Here is an 18,052-nt window from a genome sequence, read left to right as displayed (position 1 = left end):
GCTGGCATATCGAGTGCAGCACTTTCACAGCATCACCTTTGAGGATTTGAAATAGCTCAACTGGAATTCCATCACCTCCACTAGCTTTGTTCGTAGTGATGCTTTCTAAGGCCCACTTGACTTCACATTCCAAGATGTCTGGCTCTAGGTGAGTGATCACACCATCGTGATTATCTGTGTCGTGAAGATCTTTTTTGTACAGTTCTTCTGTGTATTCTTGCCACCTCTTCTTAATATCTTCTGCTTCTGTTAGGTCCATACCATTTCTGTCCTTTATCGAGCCTATCTTTGCATGAAATATTCCCTTGGTATCTCTAATTTTCTTGAAGAGGTCTCTAGTCTTTCCCAATCTGTTGTTTTCCTCTATTTCTTTGCACTGATCACTGAGGAAGGCTTTCTTATCTCTCCTTGCTATTCTTTGGAACTCTGCATTCAGATGAGAATATCTTTCCTTTTCTCCTTTGCTTTTCACTTCTCTTCTCTTCCCAGCTATCTGTAAGGCCTCCTCAGACAGCCATTTTGCTTTTTTGCATTTCTTTTCCATGGGGATTTTCTTGATCCCTGTCTCCTGTACAATGTCACGAACCTCTGTCCATAGTTCATCAGGCATTCTGTCTATCAGGTCTAGTCCCTTAAATCTATTTGTCACTTCCACTGTATACTCATAAGGGATTTGATCTAGGTCATACCTGAATGGTCTAGTGGTTTTCCCTACTTTCTTCATTTTAAGTCTGAATTTGGCAATAAGCAATTAGCAAGTGTCTAATAAACATTACTTATTATATTAACGAAAATTGTGTTTCTGAAATCTTAAGGTGCAAGGGAATCACCTGCCCACCTCCACCACCCCAGTTTCTGATTTAATAGATCTTGAATGGAGTTCCAGACTTTGCACTTCTAACACGTTCTCTGGTGATACTGATACTGCTGTTCTAATGGCTACACTTTGAGAACTACTGGGTTAGGATGTAATTTTCAGAAAAAAAAAAATTATAGAAGCCTGTTAGCAAAGTGGCTTAAAAAAATGGAAGTTAATTTCTAGGAGTTGGGTGTCCAGGACTGGTATCATGCTCCTTAAAGCCAGACCTTTTCTACCTTGTGGCCTTGTCATCCAGAGACTGTCGCAGATGGCTCACCACCATGATTGAATTCCAGCCATAGGAGGGAGAAATGGGAGGAAGAGAAAGAGAATAATATCTATCTTGAGGGAGACAACCAAGAGCTTGTGCACATTTAATCACACCAGAACTTAAATAAAATGGACACATCTAGCTCCAAGGGAAGTGGAAGAAATTAGAATTTATTCTGTAGCCACCAGATTAGCTAAAAACCCCCAGGGTTCAGAGAAATAAGGGTGAACAGATACTGACTGGCACCTAGGATCTCAGTCACAGTTACAGACTGCTTTCTACAATTAAACAAGGATAAAAGAATTTTCTGTGTGTAGGAGAGTGTAACTGAGAAGGCAATGGCACCCCACTCCAGTACTTTTGCCTGGAAAATCCCATGGACGGAGGAGCCTGGTAGGCTGTAGTCCATAGGATCGCTATGAGTTGGATACGACTGAGTGAATTCACTTTCACTTTCCAGTTTCATGCATTGGAGGAGGAATCCACTCCAGTGTTCTTGCCTGGAGAATCCCAGGGACAGGGAAGCCTGGTGAGCTGCTGTCTATGGGGTCGCACGGAGTCGGACATGACCGAAGCGACTTAGCAGCAGCAGCAGCAGGAGAGTATAAATATCCAACTTCATTACCACCACCACCTCATATAAGCATAACTTATTTCACTTTTTATCTTTTCTCCATTCAAAGGAGTCATTTGATTCACCCTTGGAGGAAAGATTATCTTTCTCTTAGAAAAATTAAAATGTTCCTCTTCCTTTTTTAGTAATTTGGATCAAGTTTCTTCCAGATGAGCCTTCAATAGATACTATGAGGAATTACAGAAAATAGAGCTTCTGGTAGGGAAAATCAAAGGGAATTTGGAGCAAGAGGCCAGGGGGCCTTGCTAGCAGGAATGGCAGGAAGAGGTTAGAACTCTGACATGTAAGTAAGAAAAGTATTTCAAGAGGGTGCTTCCATGCAGAGGATATTGCATGATACAGAGGAGAGAGCGGCTGTGAAGGGCATCACTGAGGTTTGCCGTGGTGATTTAGTCACTAAGTCATGTCTGACTCTTTTGACTCCATGGACTGAATGTAGCCCACCAGGCTCCTCTGTCCATGGGATTTCCCAGGCAAGAACGTTGGAGTGGGTTGCCATTTCCTTCTCCAGGGGATCTTCCCAACCCAGGTCTCCTCCTGCATTGCAGGCAGATTCTTTACTGACTGAGCCACTAGAGAAGCCTACAAGGTGTACAGGGACTGTGTTAAATCATAGCCCTCACCAGCCCACCTCTTAGTCTTCATCCAAGAACTTCATTGTCTCCATAGATCCTGGGTAGTTGATGGTACACAGGCCTTACTATCTGATTACCCATTTGTGCTAGTTTCTGGACTCGGTTTTAATCTTTCATCTGCTACCACTCCATACACCAAGTGAAGGCTTGCCACAGTGCTCCTTTAAAAATTATGCTGCAAGTCTGAAGGAGATTCCTAGATGCTTGAGCAATGGTGGAGAACAGTCACCATTCTGTACTCAGGGACTGAAGTGTACTAATTTGAATCTCTGAGATAGAATAGTGGACACCCACATTACATGTCAAAAGCAAAGCAAACAAACAAACATAAAAGAAAAGATTAACTGATTTTTGTATATAACAATGGACTAGACTGTGTGGACTGTGTTAGTTGCTCAGTCATGTCGGACTCTTTGTGACCCCGTGGACTATAGCCCACCAGGCTTCTCTGTCCTTGGAATTCTCCAGGCAAGAATACTGGAGTGGATTGTCATTCCCTTCTCCAGAGGAACTTCCCAACCCAGGGATCAAGTCCCGGTCTCCTGCCTCGCAGGCAGATTCTTTACCATTTGAGCTACAGGGAAGTCTTATATAACAATGAATAACTTCAAAATATGAATAAAGTTCAGAGATTTCAGCAATCCTTTCCAAATCTAAGATTTGATGATTCTATGATATATTGAGTTAGTTTATGACAATGTCACAAATAAATAGAAAAGATTACCTAGTAAATATTTATCACACTATTCCCAAGGTGTCCATCTAATCAAAAGTTTTTGCTTAGAAAGATTCATTAGGACAAGAAAAAAAAGATCTATGAATTCTCCAAAGGCAATTTTTATGGTCAGGTAATTCTATTACAATCAGATACACCTAAGTGTTAAGATACAGAAAAGAAAGGACTGGAGAGGAGAGAGGTCATGATGATCTGGGTATCTCACAATGTATTGGATTCTGAACAGCAACCTGCTGACTACACTCCATATGTAGAAGGTGAGGGAACAAAGTCTAAGGAAGGAAGCTCTTGATATCACCATCATTCAAACCCACCTAATTCTAGGTTTCATGTATTTTGCACAATATCAAACAGCCTATATAGAAAGGTATACCAAAAATACCAGAGGATCCTTGCTTTGGAAATGTTCTTTAGGGCTCAAGTCATAAAATATAGCTGGTTCTAAGAAATTTGTGATAGAGAACAAGGCTTATTTGTTCAACAAGCCCTCATTATTAAAGATTTTCTGCCCACTCATGGCTTAACATCCATTCCTAATGAATCCATACTAATGAATATAGCATTCCTGATGAACATAGGCTAATGGTTAAGAAACAGATCCTAAAGCTAGGCTATCTATGTCTTAACTTCAGTTTTGCCATAATGATCTGGTGCAAGTTGCTTAACCTCTTTGTTCCTCAGCCCCTTTGTCAATAATATTGGCAATGACTATAAAACCTACCTGATAAAGTTTTGTGAGGATTTACTAAGTTAGCAATAAATGATATTATGGGAATAATTGGGAAAATTTGAATATGGACTGTGTATTAGAAAATATTAGCTTATCTATGTTAAATTTCTTAAGAATGAGAATGATGTGGCAGCTATATAGGAGAATTCCTTGTTCTAATACTAAATGCTGAAGTATTTAAGGGTGAAGCATTATGATTCCATGATGTCTACAATCACTCTTTAATGGTTTGGCAAAATATATATGTATGTGTATATATGTGTATATATATATATATATATGTGTGTATATGTGTATATATATATGTGTGTGTGTATATATATATGTGTGTATATATATCCTGGTGAAGGACAAGGAAGCCTGGCATGCTGCAATCCATGGGGTCGCAAATACTCAAACAACACTGAGTGACTGAACAACAACAAAGAGATACATATATATATATATATGTATATATATATATATATACACACACACACAGAGACATACACATACATATGAAGATAGTCACACAGAAATAGAGATAAATGTGGCAAAATGTTAACCATTGGTGAATCTAGGTGCTCATGTACTAGTCACCCAACCTTTCTGAAGGCTTGATTTTTTTCATAATAAAAAGTTAGGAGATGATGGGTTGACGTATGTATAAGAGTTTTCTACCTACTCCCACCCCTACCCTACCTAAAACCAAATCAAATAGGTATGGGGTTGCCAGATATAACACAGGACATTCAATTAAACTTAAAATTTCAAATAATAAATCATTCATTTAGTACAAATATGTCCCAAATAGTTCACAAAGGCCAAATATTCCATGGCACATACTTATACTAGTGAGTTATTCATTATTTATCTGAAATTCAAATTTAACTAGGCATCCTACTATTTATTCATAAAATCTGGAAGGTCTAATAAAAGCTGTTAATCTTGATATACATGGCTGACCCTGCCCACAAACATGTCAAAATCTTAGTCAAGTTAATTTATCCATGAGAAAATATCTATAGTTTTTCTGAGTTTTAAACCATAGTAGAAATAAACTTTTGTCCTTGAGCTGAATTGTCCTCCCTCCGGTCTCACCTTTTCCCATCCTGAATTTTTTCTTCATAATTAGAACACATCTGAAAGGTTGCATTTTTATTTGTGATAAAATCCATAGATACAATATACATACAGGTCACATAAAAATACATGACAGTGATAATTAAACCTAATATACAGTGACAGGTAGTGTGATTAAAGAACTGCACATTTATTGTATACAGTGTCACTAATGTTAGTGAATCTAATCTCTTCTAAGAAGCAGCTCTTGAACAGAATATGTTTTAGCAGTTAGTGGAAACATATTAAAATTACTAGCTATAGGACTACAACCTCAAAATACTCAATCACACACTATCTCATGCATTGGTTTACCACTTGATGAATGGCCCTGATTGATGACCTTTCAATAACATACTAGGGAAAAGCAATAAGAAGCCCATTACTTGCAGAAGCAATTTCAGAAAACCACTTTGGAACAGTAGCACCATTCCATATTATAAAATGCACATTTGTTATATTGCACCTTCCTGAGTTGAAGTTTGAAAACGGTAGCCACACAGAATCCCAGAATGGGTGAACTCATCCCAGTCTGGACCTTCACTGGTGGCTGTAGTAATCTTGACCATCATAGCTGTCATAGCCACGCCCTTTATAGTAGCTATACTCATCCTCATAGGCTCGATAATTGTCCCCACGAGGATCTCCATTCTCACTTTCATAGATTTCATACCCATTGTCATACTCATTGGTGCCTGTTTGTTCATACTCCCCAGGGGTGGTGGTTTTCCCAAACAGTGGTGGGGTGGTCCCATAGACCTCCTGGGGTGGGGTTGTAGATTTAAACCCATCATTTGGAGAAGTAGTGGTCTCTGCAGCCACTGTGGTTCCTTCTGTATTGGCTTCAGTGACACTTTCTTCTTCGCCTTCTTCCTCTCCATTATCCCCACCACTGCTGCCATGGCCATTGTCTACCTCTGTACTGTTGCTGCTGGTGCCATTTATGCCTTGCTCATTATCATCTACTTCTGCCTCATTTTCTTCCTCTTCTTCTTCCTCCTCTTCTTCATCACTCTCATCCTCTTTTGTAGCCTTCTTTCCTGTAGCCCCAACCTATAAGGAAAAGTTTGAAAGAATTCAAATCTAGGCGTGAAAAACATAAAACTTAAGGCTGTTGTTTCATCCAACACAAGCTTTCTGTGCTGACATTATTGTACTACATGTAATTTTGAATTGAAACTAGTTTAGCTTACAAAAGAACTGGTGGAGGTTTTAAATTCAGAATTAGTACCTCTGTCATTGGATGCCAGTGGAGAAAAAGCCACTTGATAAAAAAGTCTTTTCTGTGAAAGATGCTTTCTATAACTTTGCTACCTGCTTTCTCTGCCTTGGAAACCTCTTCCCAGAAATGCAATGGTATCTCTCAACACTTTCTATCCATTGCTAAGATGCTTGGCCTTAGTCTTCTATGATAATGTTGAAAAGTCAGTGTCAGAACATGGGAAGAGATCTTGCCTGGGAAAAGATCTCTCCTTATCTGTTTGTAAACAGGGATATTGTACCTGCTCTTACTTTTTCATCAAGTTAATGAAGATAATATAAAATACTGTATGTATAATGTCAGGATAACCTTAGACTTCAGTAAAGAAAGGAAAGCAGATTGAACATTTTGGAGGAATTGTTACCTTCTTGGGAAGCCGGATGGCAGCTAGACCTATGCTTCCAGTTCCAGGCGTAATCTCCTCTCCATAGCCAAGTGTGGTAGTGGAAAGGGTGGTGTTCTCAGCCTCTGATTCTTCGTCTTCATTTTCATCAGAATCTTCATTCCCTCCATTGTTTCCTTCTTCATTTGAAGTCTCCTGTTGAAAATGTCCAGAGCAAGAAAAAAGTATTTTGGCTGAAAGATAACTCAAGATTTGTTGGAGTCATGAACCATTATTGGGAAAATAACAATGGTTGATGGTTTCCCTCAGCCATCTTGTCGCCCAGTGTTGACAACTCTGCTTCCTCTTATGCCAGTTGCAGTTCTCACTTCTTGGAATTCAAAGTATTTTCACCCTGTTTACCTCACTATGGTGTGTTTTAGATATTTCTGTATTCTATTTAATCAATTCAAAAATATTTATGTAATAATTTCAGCACATCTGACTATATGGTATCATACCATATATAGCTTAGGCTCTTGAAGTCTTATTAATAACTACTCTGACATGATAGTACATTAATTATTGTATTTGCTGAAAAATAAGCTGAGAAATTTAGACTTATTTTCTTATTCCCTAGAGCAGCCTTGTAAGGTAAGATTATTACTTACACTCTTTAGAAAAGGAAACTGAGCTCAGATAAATTAAATAATTAACTAAAGTCTTATGGTGAGTGATGAAACTGTATCTTTCTAACTAAAAGATAAATTGAGCCTTTTTGTTGTACCATGATGATTTTTGATGAGGAGGAGGATTTATGTGAATTGCCTACACTACACCTAGGATGTTTTTATTTTAAGGAATTTTTTTTTTATAGAACCCCCTCTCTTCAAACAAGTTAATTGCATGTCTTATGCACTATAAAAACAAGACATGAATGTATTTCATTTACTTTCAAGAGTATTTAAAGAAAAAGAGATATATTAAATTCAAAATCCATCTGCTAACATATAAGCCAGTTCTGAGCTATGTGCAGTATTCAAGAGATTCCATGATTTTTCTGTGAAATAAAGAAACTGAACACTCCAATAAATTCTTACTGATATATTATGTTATTGTAGGAAGATGTTTTCTATAAATTACTACTCCTCTATGAATATTTTTATCATCTTCAATACTTTACTATTTTGTCTTTACTCTATGTTGGTAGGCAATAAACTGTTGACTGAGTTAATCTCCCAAAGTAATTCATAGCTAGTATTGAAAGTCAGGAATTCATACACAGAATTTATTTAGTTTAAATGAGCACTAGAAAAGTGAATTTATTTCAATGCATTTTTAAAGAGATTATATGTTAGGATAACTTTAAGTAGGCATCTTATATTTTAAGACTTCAAAACAAACACACAAAAGCCACATTTAGCTTTTCTTATTACTAAAACAAACTATGTCTGTTTCATCAGATTTGTAAATTTTACTGTTTCAATGAACGCTTGGAGAGTTCACTACTAGAGTCCACCTCAAAACAGTCTCCAAGCTAACTTTGTCAAATATTCCACAAACGTCATACTGTTTATTTACTTTTTCATGTTTATATGCCTTAGTCCAACAGACTAAACCTTTTAGGGGAGAAAGAGGAAAGCTCTTTCGGGTAGGAAAATATACAGATCATGTCCTTCACTCTTGTTTCACAAGTGAAAAAACTGAGGTCCAGTGGGGCAAATGACTAGTATGAGGTCAAAGACATGGCAGTTCATTAGCAGCAGGGTCGTGACCACAGACCCAGACTCCAAATTCGTAGGATTCCCTATTTTCTCCTACAACACCCTTTCTTTTTCTGGTACTTTATTTAAGGTTCTCCTGTTGCAATGACTTAAAAAGGAACCTAGGTCAAACTTTTGATGGATGTATGTGTGTTAGTCACTCTGCTATGTTCAGCTCTTTGCAACCATGGACTATAGCCTGCCAGGCTCCTTTGTCCATGGAATTCTCCAGGCAAGAATATTAGAGCAGATAGCCATTCCTTTCTCCAGGGGATCTTCCTGACCCAGGGATCAAACCCAGGTCTCCTGCATTGCAGGTGAATTCTTTACCATCGGAGCCACCAGGGAAGCCCTAGGCCTCAAATATCTTTTTGAATAGAGAAATTAGCAGTCACTTGTACTTGAGTGTATTATTAACCCACTAGAATGACTAAAATGACCGAAAGAAACGTGTTGATGAGAATGTAGAGCTGAGGGAATGCTCCTATAGGGATAGTGGGAGTTTACATTAGTATCTTGGCTGTGGGAAGCTGTTGGTGGCATCTCCTCAGGATGAATATATGCAGACCTTTCAACATAGACATTTCATGTCTAAGTAAAGTGGCCTCCAGAAATGAATGCATGTGTTCACCAGAAGGAGTACTAGAACATTCACAGCAGCACTCTTTGGTCACAGGCCAAATCTGAAAACTCCTTAACTGCCCATCAACAGAAGGTTAGCACATTGTGATACACAGACGTGATGAAATACTGATATTGAGAACAAATGATTTACAACTACAGAACCATATGGGTCAGTCTCTGAAGCTGAGAGTGAAAGGGGCTACAAGTAAAAGAGTATATGCTGCATGATTCCATATATATATATGTGTGTGTATGAATGAAACACAGAAAGAGCCAAAAGCAATCTTTCTGATAGGAGTCATCATAGCATTTGCCCTTAGTGGGGGTTGGTTAATGAATGGAATGGAGCACAAAACATGTGCTGCTTTTTCTATAGGTTCTGGGTAATACTTCGTGTTCGATTTCTGAAATTTCAGTCATCTACAAACTTATGATAATTGTGTTATGTATATTGAAAGTGAAAGTTGCTCAGTTGTGTCTGACTCTTTGCGACCCCATGGACTGTATAGTCCATGGAATTCTCCAGGCCAGAATACTGGAGTGGGTAGCCTTTCCCTTCTCCAGGGGATCCTCTCAACCCAGGGATCAAACCCAAGTCTCCCACATTGCAGGCCGATTTTTTACCAGCTGAGCCACAATGGAAGCCAATGTGTCAATAAAACTTTAAAATGTGAGACTGGATAATTTAGGAGAGGGGAAAAAAACCGTATGATCATGAAGTAGAAAATATGCCTAAGCACCTGATCCTGGGAATACAATTCCTGGGGACTCTGTATTTAACCTAAATTGCCAATGAAATTTTAGAGAAGAGATGGGGAAAAAAGAAGTTCTAAATTCTCTTCAGGATGGAAGACTACAAGTTTTATTCACACAGTTTTCCATTATCACTTTGAATGAATGGTCTTTGGAGCATTTATTCCTCTGAAGTTCTAAAACCAAACCACCAAATACTGACTGGGCACTAAATATATATAAGAAACTGAGCTGGGCAGTGTGAAGAGTTGCAAAAGAGATTACAGCACTGTTCATCCTCAAAGCAGGGGTTGTAACCTGTGGTCTCAAGTGTCCTGGGTCACGGGGAGTTTGCAGATAAGTTCTGAGAGGACTAGAAATGTTCACAGACTGTTGGGAAAATATTGAATAGGTGAGATTTCATCAGAGTCCTGAAGGACTCTTAATCTTCCTCCATCCCCAACCACCATTACAACAAATGAAGAACCGTTGCCAAAAGGTATGCAATCCAATTGGGAAATCTAGCTGGTAAGGCAATTTTACAGTCACTGTACAGCAAACAGCTGTAGTTAAATGGATTACCCTAGCTTAGTTCTTGTGTAAGATTAGTATGTGGAACTCCAGGCAAAATTTTGTGGGATTTAATAGGTGGCATTTTTCCTGGTACTGGCTTGACATTCTTGTAAGGTCTTCCTTTAAAAGCTATTGGGTTAAATTATGGTACTGAAAATGTTATTTTATGGTTTAAAAAATTAATTATTTTTCACTTTTAAAGTTCCCACACCACTTTGTTTTCAAGATAGCAGACATTTATCCATGATCCATTTTGGACTGTCACTGTCCCTTCATAAATAGCACCTAAGAATACCTGAATTTAGAAGGTTCTCAAACCAGTGGATACCTATAATTGACTATCCAGGAAAATGTACCTAAATAGTAGTTTACATGGGCAAGGATATCAGCTGTAAACATGTTAGTACAATTTCTAGGTTATGTAGATGAATTTTAGCCATGAACTACACTAATTTGTAGTACTGTATAGGAAGATATTTCTACATCTTGAGTATTTGCATTTCTCCAAGGACATGAATTTTATTATTAGACAAAAAGACATATGAAATTCCAATTAAAAAGAACAACCCTACTGTGTGAGTCAAGAAGGGCAGATGAGGCACTTCCCTGGTGGTCAAGTGGTTAAGAATCTTCCTGCCAATTCAGGGGACACAGGTTCGATCCCTGGTATGGGAGGATTCCACATGCCACAGGGCAGCTAAGCCCATGGGCCACAACTACTGAGCCTGCTTGCTGCAACAAGAGAAGCCACCACAATGAGAAACCTGAGCACTGCAACTGGAGTAGCCCCATTTACAACTAGAGAAAGCCTGCACACAGCAACAAAGATCCAGCACAACCATAAATAAATAAACATTTAAAAAAAAAGGAAGGCAGATGAATCACAGTAACACTGTAGAGAATCTAAGACTAACTTTCTTATACTACCCACTCATCAAATTGAATTTTTAAAGTTCAGTCCTTATAAATTTAATGCAATACTTGTTTTATGTATTGCACTAAGTTTAGGATTATTATGTATTTATCTTTTACCATCACACTCTGTCCATCTATAAATGTAAATAATGCTTCCTTCCTTTTTTTCAGAATCAACATTTCTTCCACTTAAAATGAAGATACTTTTGTATTCATGTACCACTTACAGGTAACTTTAACCCCAAACTGTAATAGTGTTTTAAACAGGTCATTTTAGTTAATTCTAATTTAAATAATACCCCCCTTCTCCAAAATAGAAGACTGGGGGCAGTTGGTAAGCTGGCAATGGCTATTTGCTGAGTCTAGGCTACAGGAAACTAGTTTCCTATTTATTTATTTATTTTATGCTGCCTGGTTTGTTATGAAAAAAAAAAGTGCAGAAATTCCTTACCTCTTCTTCCTCCTCCTCTTCTGAGCTATCACCATTTCCATTTTCTTCAGATGAGTCACTGCTGCTCTAAAAAATATGTATACATGAATTCATACACATATGAATATACGTACATATATATTTATTTACTTAGACCAGTTCTCGACTACTGTGAGAAAGGTATGTGGAGACTAGACATATACAAACGAGGTTAGAGAAAAAGGTTATTTTACAGTGATCAAGATACACTTTGAAATACTCCATTTTTAACTTCAAAAGCATTGACAATATGTTGAAACATTTTATATGTAAAAACTAGAGCAATTAATGGCAGAATGACTTAGCTCTGAGAGAATGAGAGGATTATCTGGTCCAATTTTTTTATTTTACAGAGAAGGAATCTGAAGCTCACAATGGCTGAATTCTCCAACCAGTTCAAGACAAATCTTAAGCTAAAACATAGATATCATTGTTTCATTTTCTTTATAAAATATGAATGAAATGATAATTCGACTTATTACAAAATATAAGTTGTTGTGTGCTAAGTTGCTTCAGTTGTGTCCGTCTCTGTGAGACCCTATGGACTGTAGCCCACCAGGTTCCTCTGTCCACGGGATTCTCCAGACAAGAATACTGGAGTGGGTAGCCACGTCCTCCTCCGGGAGCTCTTCCCAACCTAGGTATCTAGCCTGTGTCTCCTTTTCTCTTGCACTGCAGGCAGGTTCTTGATCAGTAGCACCACCTGGATAATTTTCTTAAATGATGAGCTCTCCTGGTGAATTTAAATTAGACTTTGACTTGAAATTAAATTTCAAGTCAAAATTTCAAAATTAAAATTAATAATTTTAGTACATTTTAATCTAATTAAAGCCATTCCTAAATTGAAGTGTATGTGTGTCTACAAAACTTTATGAGAGAAAAATTCATACAAGAGATATAAGTTATATAAGAAGAGAAATTAATTTATCTATTTAGGAAATTTATGAGTACCATTTCTCTAAAAAGCACCATATTGAATGAGAATAATTTAAACCAAGGAGTCTATATAAAAATAAAAGTTAATGAGATTTGCTATGTTTTTTAAAATATTTATTTATGTATTTATGTATTCATAAATAAATATTTATGTATATTTACAGTTCTTAGTTGTGGCATGCAGGGCCTAGTTCCCTGACCAGGGATTGAACCCAGGCTTCCTGCATTGGGAGTCCAGAGTATTAGCCACTGGGCCACCAGAGAAGTCCCAACTTTGCTACTTTTTAAAAGGAAATGCTAATACCAATTGAATTTTCCTTTGTTTTCCGCAACCACTATTTACCCTTGGTATAATTAAAAACCCAACATAAGATTCTATCATTTTCTGCCCTGCAAATTTATCTTTGATTCTGGTGACTTGTGAAGTACTGTGGGTCTTAGAAAACATAGCTATAAAAGAACCTTAGGGTGAGAGATCAGTTGAGGGAATATTTATGTCCCAGTACTGCTCAGGTCTCTGCCTGTTGGGCTCGTTCTTCAGGTGGCCACTCCATACACCCAAGGAAAGGAATGCTTGTCCCCTTGAGCCAAGAATAACCTTGGGTGGAAAAGAGAACAATTAGACTGACTCTTCCACTGCCATGACCTTAATGGCTGTCCCTTCCCTAGCCCAGAGGTGAAAAAAGCATAAGGTTCTATTGAAACTATTTCTGTTTGTTAGTTAAATTATTTATAGAAAGGACAGCTTGTTTGTGTAGCATATTTTTTCTCAGCAGGAGTGGTTTTTTTTAACATAAATAAGATTTATTCTATTTTCATACAACAGCAGGATAAAAATTCTATTCAAGTTCCCATAGACTATAAACCAGGAAACTCTGGAACTTATCCAGGGACATAAAACAAGGTAGAAAAATTTCATGGTCTAAAGGTGTTGAAATCATACTCATTGGGAGTGTTTTAATCATTTTACAAGCTTCCTCACCCCATTCTACTTCAACCACATCACTCTTCAATTAGTATCTACGTAAGGACAATTTTAAAACGGCTTGAAATGCCTTGAAGCCTCAGCATTTTTTGTATTTTCCTTTCTTTCAGTTAGGCCTTATTACCAAGTTGTTACTAAGTCCTACAGCTCCTTCTCAAAGTCTTTCATATACTCCTTCCAACCTCTATCCTTACTGGATTTATTCAATTCCAGAAAACACATTCCAGGTGTTGTACTGATAATCAGAATCATAACAATAGAAGAAGTTGGTAATATGGGCAGTTTTTCCACGTCAAGTACTGTGATAACTGAGATGAGTCTGATTAAAGAAATATAAGATAAATTCCTTGCTAAGAGTTCACACACTAATCAAATGTTTTAATGATAAAAAAAAAGTTTCCTCAATTAAAAATGTTTAGGGTATTAACCTTATTTATACTTCCATTTCTATAGCCAAGCAGATAAACTGCAATAGGCTGACAGCCTGGCAATCAATATATTTCATGCATATTGGTATTTTGGAAATGATTATATATAAACAAAGATTCCATCTGAATATAACATGAATTTCAAAGCCAACGAAGCTTAATGATTTTGGGGGTGATAATCTGGGTACTAAATACTTAATAGACTTAAGAAAATGAATAATTAAGAGCTATGGAAGCATATAAATAGACATGCAAGGAGAAACATCTTGGAAATCAAACTTTGTAAAGTAGAACAGTAGATCATCAAAACTAGCTCAGACTGTTAGATTTCGAGATATATTTTATTGGATTCTATTTTATTTATTTAATTTAGTTTTTCTTTTTAAAAAATTTTTGTTAGCATATAGTTGATTTACAATGTTGTGTTATGAATTCTTTTTTAAAACAACCCTCTTATTTACAAATTCTACATTGCTTGAGATAGACCTATCTGCATACAATCTGTAGTAATTTTGAATATTAAAGATCTGCTTAAAAATCTATGAAGTTTGGGTCTATCAATAAGGAAAAATATAACCTTTCCTAGTATCTTTTCATTGTGGACATTTGAATTGGACCACATGTATATATCTGTAAAATTTTCTAGATAGGAATATCTCTAAGAAACTCCAATACTTTGGCCACCTCATGTGAAGAGTTGACTCATTGGAAAAGACCCTAATGCTGGGAAGGATTGGGGGCAGGAGGAGAAGGGGACAACAGAGGATGAGATGGTTGGATGGCATCACCGACTCGATGGACATGGGTTTGGGTAAACTCCGAGAGTTGGTGATGGACAGGGAGGCCTGGCGTGCTGCAATTCATGGGGTCGCAAAGAGTCAGACACGACTGAGCGACTGAACTGAACTGATATGATATTTTAGAAAAGTTGAGGAAGTAGTCCAAAATTTGAATGTATTATCATTTCTGTTTAGTTTAAGAAAGACAACGAAATTTCAAATGAGCACTGTTATTTATGGGCAAACCAAAGAATGGAAGGCAATTCTGAAAACCCACAATGCTTGTATCAACTGTGCTCATATTTCTGCGGCTACACACATTCCCCATAATTATTATGGTGCTAGAAATACTTTAAAATGATCATTTCCTATCATTGTATGAGTTAGAAATGGGTTAGCTCAACATATGGCAGGATGTTATGCCAAGCCACTGTGCTGAGGCATAGTTTTCGGCATCCTCACTGCTTTTAGTGTCTCAGAAGTCCTGGGTCAGATGGTGCATAATTGGTGCCCTGAACCCAAACTGTGTAGTAATAAAAATAGCGCAATGCTGGTTCGTTGTCTATTTAAAATCAGCACCACACCCTCTAGTTTTCAGAACCCTCTTCACAGGTAGTAACCCAGTATAAACAGAAACTCTTATTTTTAGTGGTTAGTTATTTTTTGTTTGTTTACAAATTTTAAGGATGTTTTGTTTTTCTCACAAGTTTTTTAGTTCGTTTCATGAATTTCTCTCTTTCCTTTGCGTTCTTGAGCCATTCTTATTCTAGTGAATTACACATGTCAAAGGTTAAGAAAATCTTCAGCAAACCATAGATTATCAGGAATTTTGTAATGGTCTGTTGTTTATGAATTCATTTCCCTCTAAATTAAAGGACTCTATGTTATTGGATGTAAAACAGCTATATGACAGTATTGAATCTACTATAATATGTCAGTTAGTGGCTGCATCACTGACTGAAATGTCAACAACTGATAAAATTGTCCACTTTGTCAGTGAATTAGTCAAAACACCTGAACTCAATCTTCCGTGGTGTTTGCTTTCATTATATCATTCTAGACTGGGCCCAAATGAGTTTATTCTGTGTGTGTGTATAGCTCTGCTTTATAAAGAAAACTTGGGAATAAACTTTGTTATATTAAAAACAGACTGCTTTAGCAAGAGGTCTTTCTGGCTGAATTTCAGTGAGAGTTGAATTTAGGTGTTTTGTAGTTAAATTCAATCCCCTTTCAATTATAAGGAGTGAGAAAAAATTAATTTTTATACTTACTTGAACTGCAAATTGTTTTAGAGCAGGATAAAAGTAGGCATGCTTATAAAGATATCGGGGCCTGTACTTAAATACCTGCATGAACACAATAAATGATATATTCATGTTTCATGTACAATAAATCTAGAGTAAATGTAGTCAAACCAAGGAATTATGCTAAAATGAATTACCCCATTTTCTTCAGAATCCTCTAATTTGGCTCTTCGATGCAAATTTTTCATCTGTTTAAAAGAGCAATCAATTACTATATATTCTCTCTTTAATATCAAAAGACAAAAAATGGGAATAACTATAGGTTTTTAGTAAAGAACTTACTGAAAGAGCACAGGCCATTCCCAAAATACTGAGCAAAATTAAAACCGTCTTCATTTTGGTGGTTGCTTCTGTAATTAATGAAGTGGTAAAGTTAATGAGTAAAACTAAGACTGTACCTTTTCTTCACATACTAGGAGATGTATTTAATTTGTTTTCATTTTTTGTTCAATTAAAGTTTTGACTAACTAGGACCAAATTTCTGCTTTTGTTTTAAAATTGTTCCTTCTATGTAAGTGGTAGAAGATAGACTATCCATCTATTTGAATAATCATGAGTTCCATATTTGGTTTTAACCTATCTAATCTGACTTGTAGATGAAAATCCATTTCATCACTGCCAGAGTTTGAATGCTTAGTATGTTTCACATTGGGGTGAGGAGGCCTTGTGACACCACTGACATAGAACACCAGTTGGTGTAGTTATGTGACCTGTTTGTTTGGTTTATAATTAAAAACTAAGGAAAAAATTGAATACATTTGAATGATTACTTTTATGCCAGTTATCCTACAGGCTTTTTCCAGCATCTATATAGCTTTTAAACTAAAAGTTTGTTTGTACTATGAAGACTAAGAGCCATTTTTCCATGGATATCTTAGAATACTTGAATTTTTATGTGTGTGAAAAATCCATGATATGTGAAATATTATTCTCACAATGTGTAGCAGCCCAACATCCATGTTTAAGGATGAATCTATGAGAAGAGTTCTCAGAGTTCATCTTGGGATATCAGAGGCAACTTTCCTCAAATTACATTGTTCTCCAGTTCCTTTTAAGCTTATAATCACTGGTGTGGAAAATTGTTATGGAATGGATGTGGGCCTTTCCAGGGTCAGGGTGATAGTCATGTCAATTCTGTGGAAGAATAGAAGATGCAACTCTCAGAATAGGAGTAGTTTGTGAGCAGTCATGGGGTTTGCAGCCTTGCAAAGATCTCAGTTCCACATAGATTTCTCACAGGCAAAGGAGAGCAATCATGAAATCCTATCCTAATTTTATTGTGTTCGATAAAATCCTAATTTAATAAAAGTTAAACAAACTTAGCTGAAAGCCACCAACACACTTAACTGAGAGTGTTCTCCTCCAGAGTGACAGCTTTGGCAATGTTTAAAAGCAGTATGTAATGGTGATCAGAATTTCCCCATAAATACACTGGGAGAAGTAATATTTAAAATGTATGAAATCCCATTAAACAGAGTGAAGTAAGCCAGAAAGAAAAACAACAATACAGTATACTAATGCATATATATGGAATTTGAAAGATGGTAACGATAACCCTATATGCGAGACAGAATAAGAGACACAGATGCATAGAACAATTTTATGGACTCTGAGGGAGAAGGTGAGGGTGGGATGTTCTGGGAGAATAGCATTGAAACATGTATATTATCGTATGTGAAACAGAACACCATTCCATGTTCGATGCATGAGACAAGGGCTCAGGGCTGGGGCAGTGGGATGACCCAGAGGGATGGGATGGGGAGGGAGGTGGGTGAGGGGTCCAGGAAGGGGAACACATGTAAACTCATGGCTGATTCATGTCAATGTATGGCAAAAACTATTACAATATTGTAAAGTAATTAGCCCCCAACTAAAATAAATAAATTTATTAAAAAAAATGTATGAAATCCATGTCATATACTACATCTGAAAGTAGATTCTGCATTTTATCATCACTGGTCATGATTTATCACATCCTTATTGAGTATCTGAAGC

The 18,052-nt window shown here is 36.9% G+C and overlaps 1 protein-coding gene and 1 long non-coding RNA gene across 2 annotated transcripts in view; one reads left to right on the top strand and one right to left on the bottom strand.

Moving 5' to 3' along the window:
- The window catches only part of LOC145546576 (uncharacterized), a 266,864-nt gene that overhangs the window by 164,626 nt on the left and 84,186 nt on the right, over positions 1-18,052 (top strand). The gene's annotated exons all lie outside the window — the stretch shown is intronic.
- On the bottom strand, positions 4,990-16,401 carry IBSP (integrin binding sialoprotein). The gene is made up of 6 exons (XM_081593686.1): positions 16,340-16,401; positions 16,195-16,245; positions 16,025-16,099; positions 11,608-11,673; positions 6,592-6,765; positions 4,990-6,019 (listed from the first exon to the last, which is right to left on the bottom strand). Exons 1-6 carry the CDS (start codon positions 16,391-16,393, stop codon positions 5,507-5,509), a joined length of 933 nt encoding a protein of 310 aa, XP_081449812.1. The 5' UTR covers positions 16,394-16,401; the 3' UTR covers positions 4,990-5,506.

Source organism: Giraffa tippelskirchi, chromosome 1 (genome assembly GCF_054371585.1).
Source record: "Giraffa tippelskirchi isolate mGirTip1 chromosome 1, T2T-mGirTip1v1.2.pri, whole genome shotgun sequence".
In the NCBI taxonomy this organism is placed as follows: Eukaryota; Metazoa; Chordata; class Mammalia; order Artiodactyla; family Giraffidae; genus Giraffa; species Giraffa tippelskirchi.
Note: the sequence above shows the minus strand (reverse complement) of the source record. Positions and strands in the feature narration are given on the sequence as shown.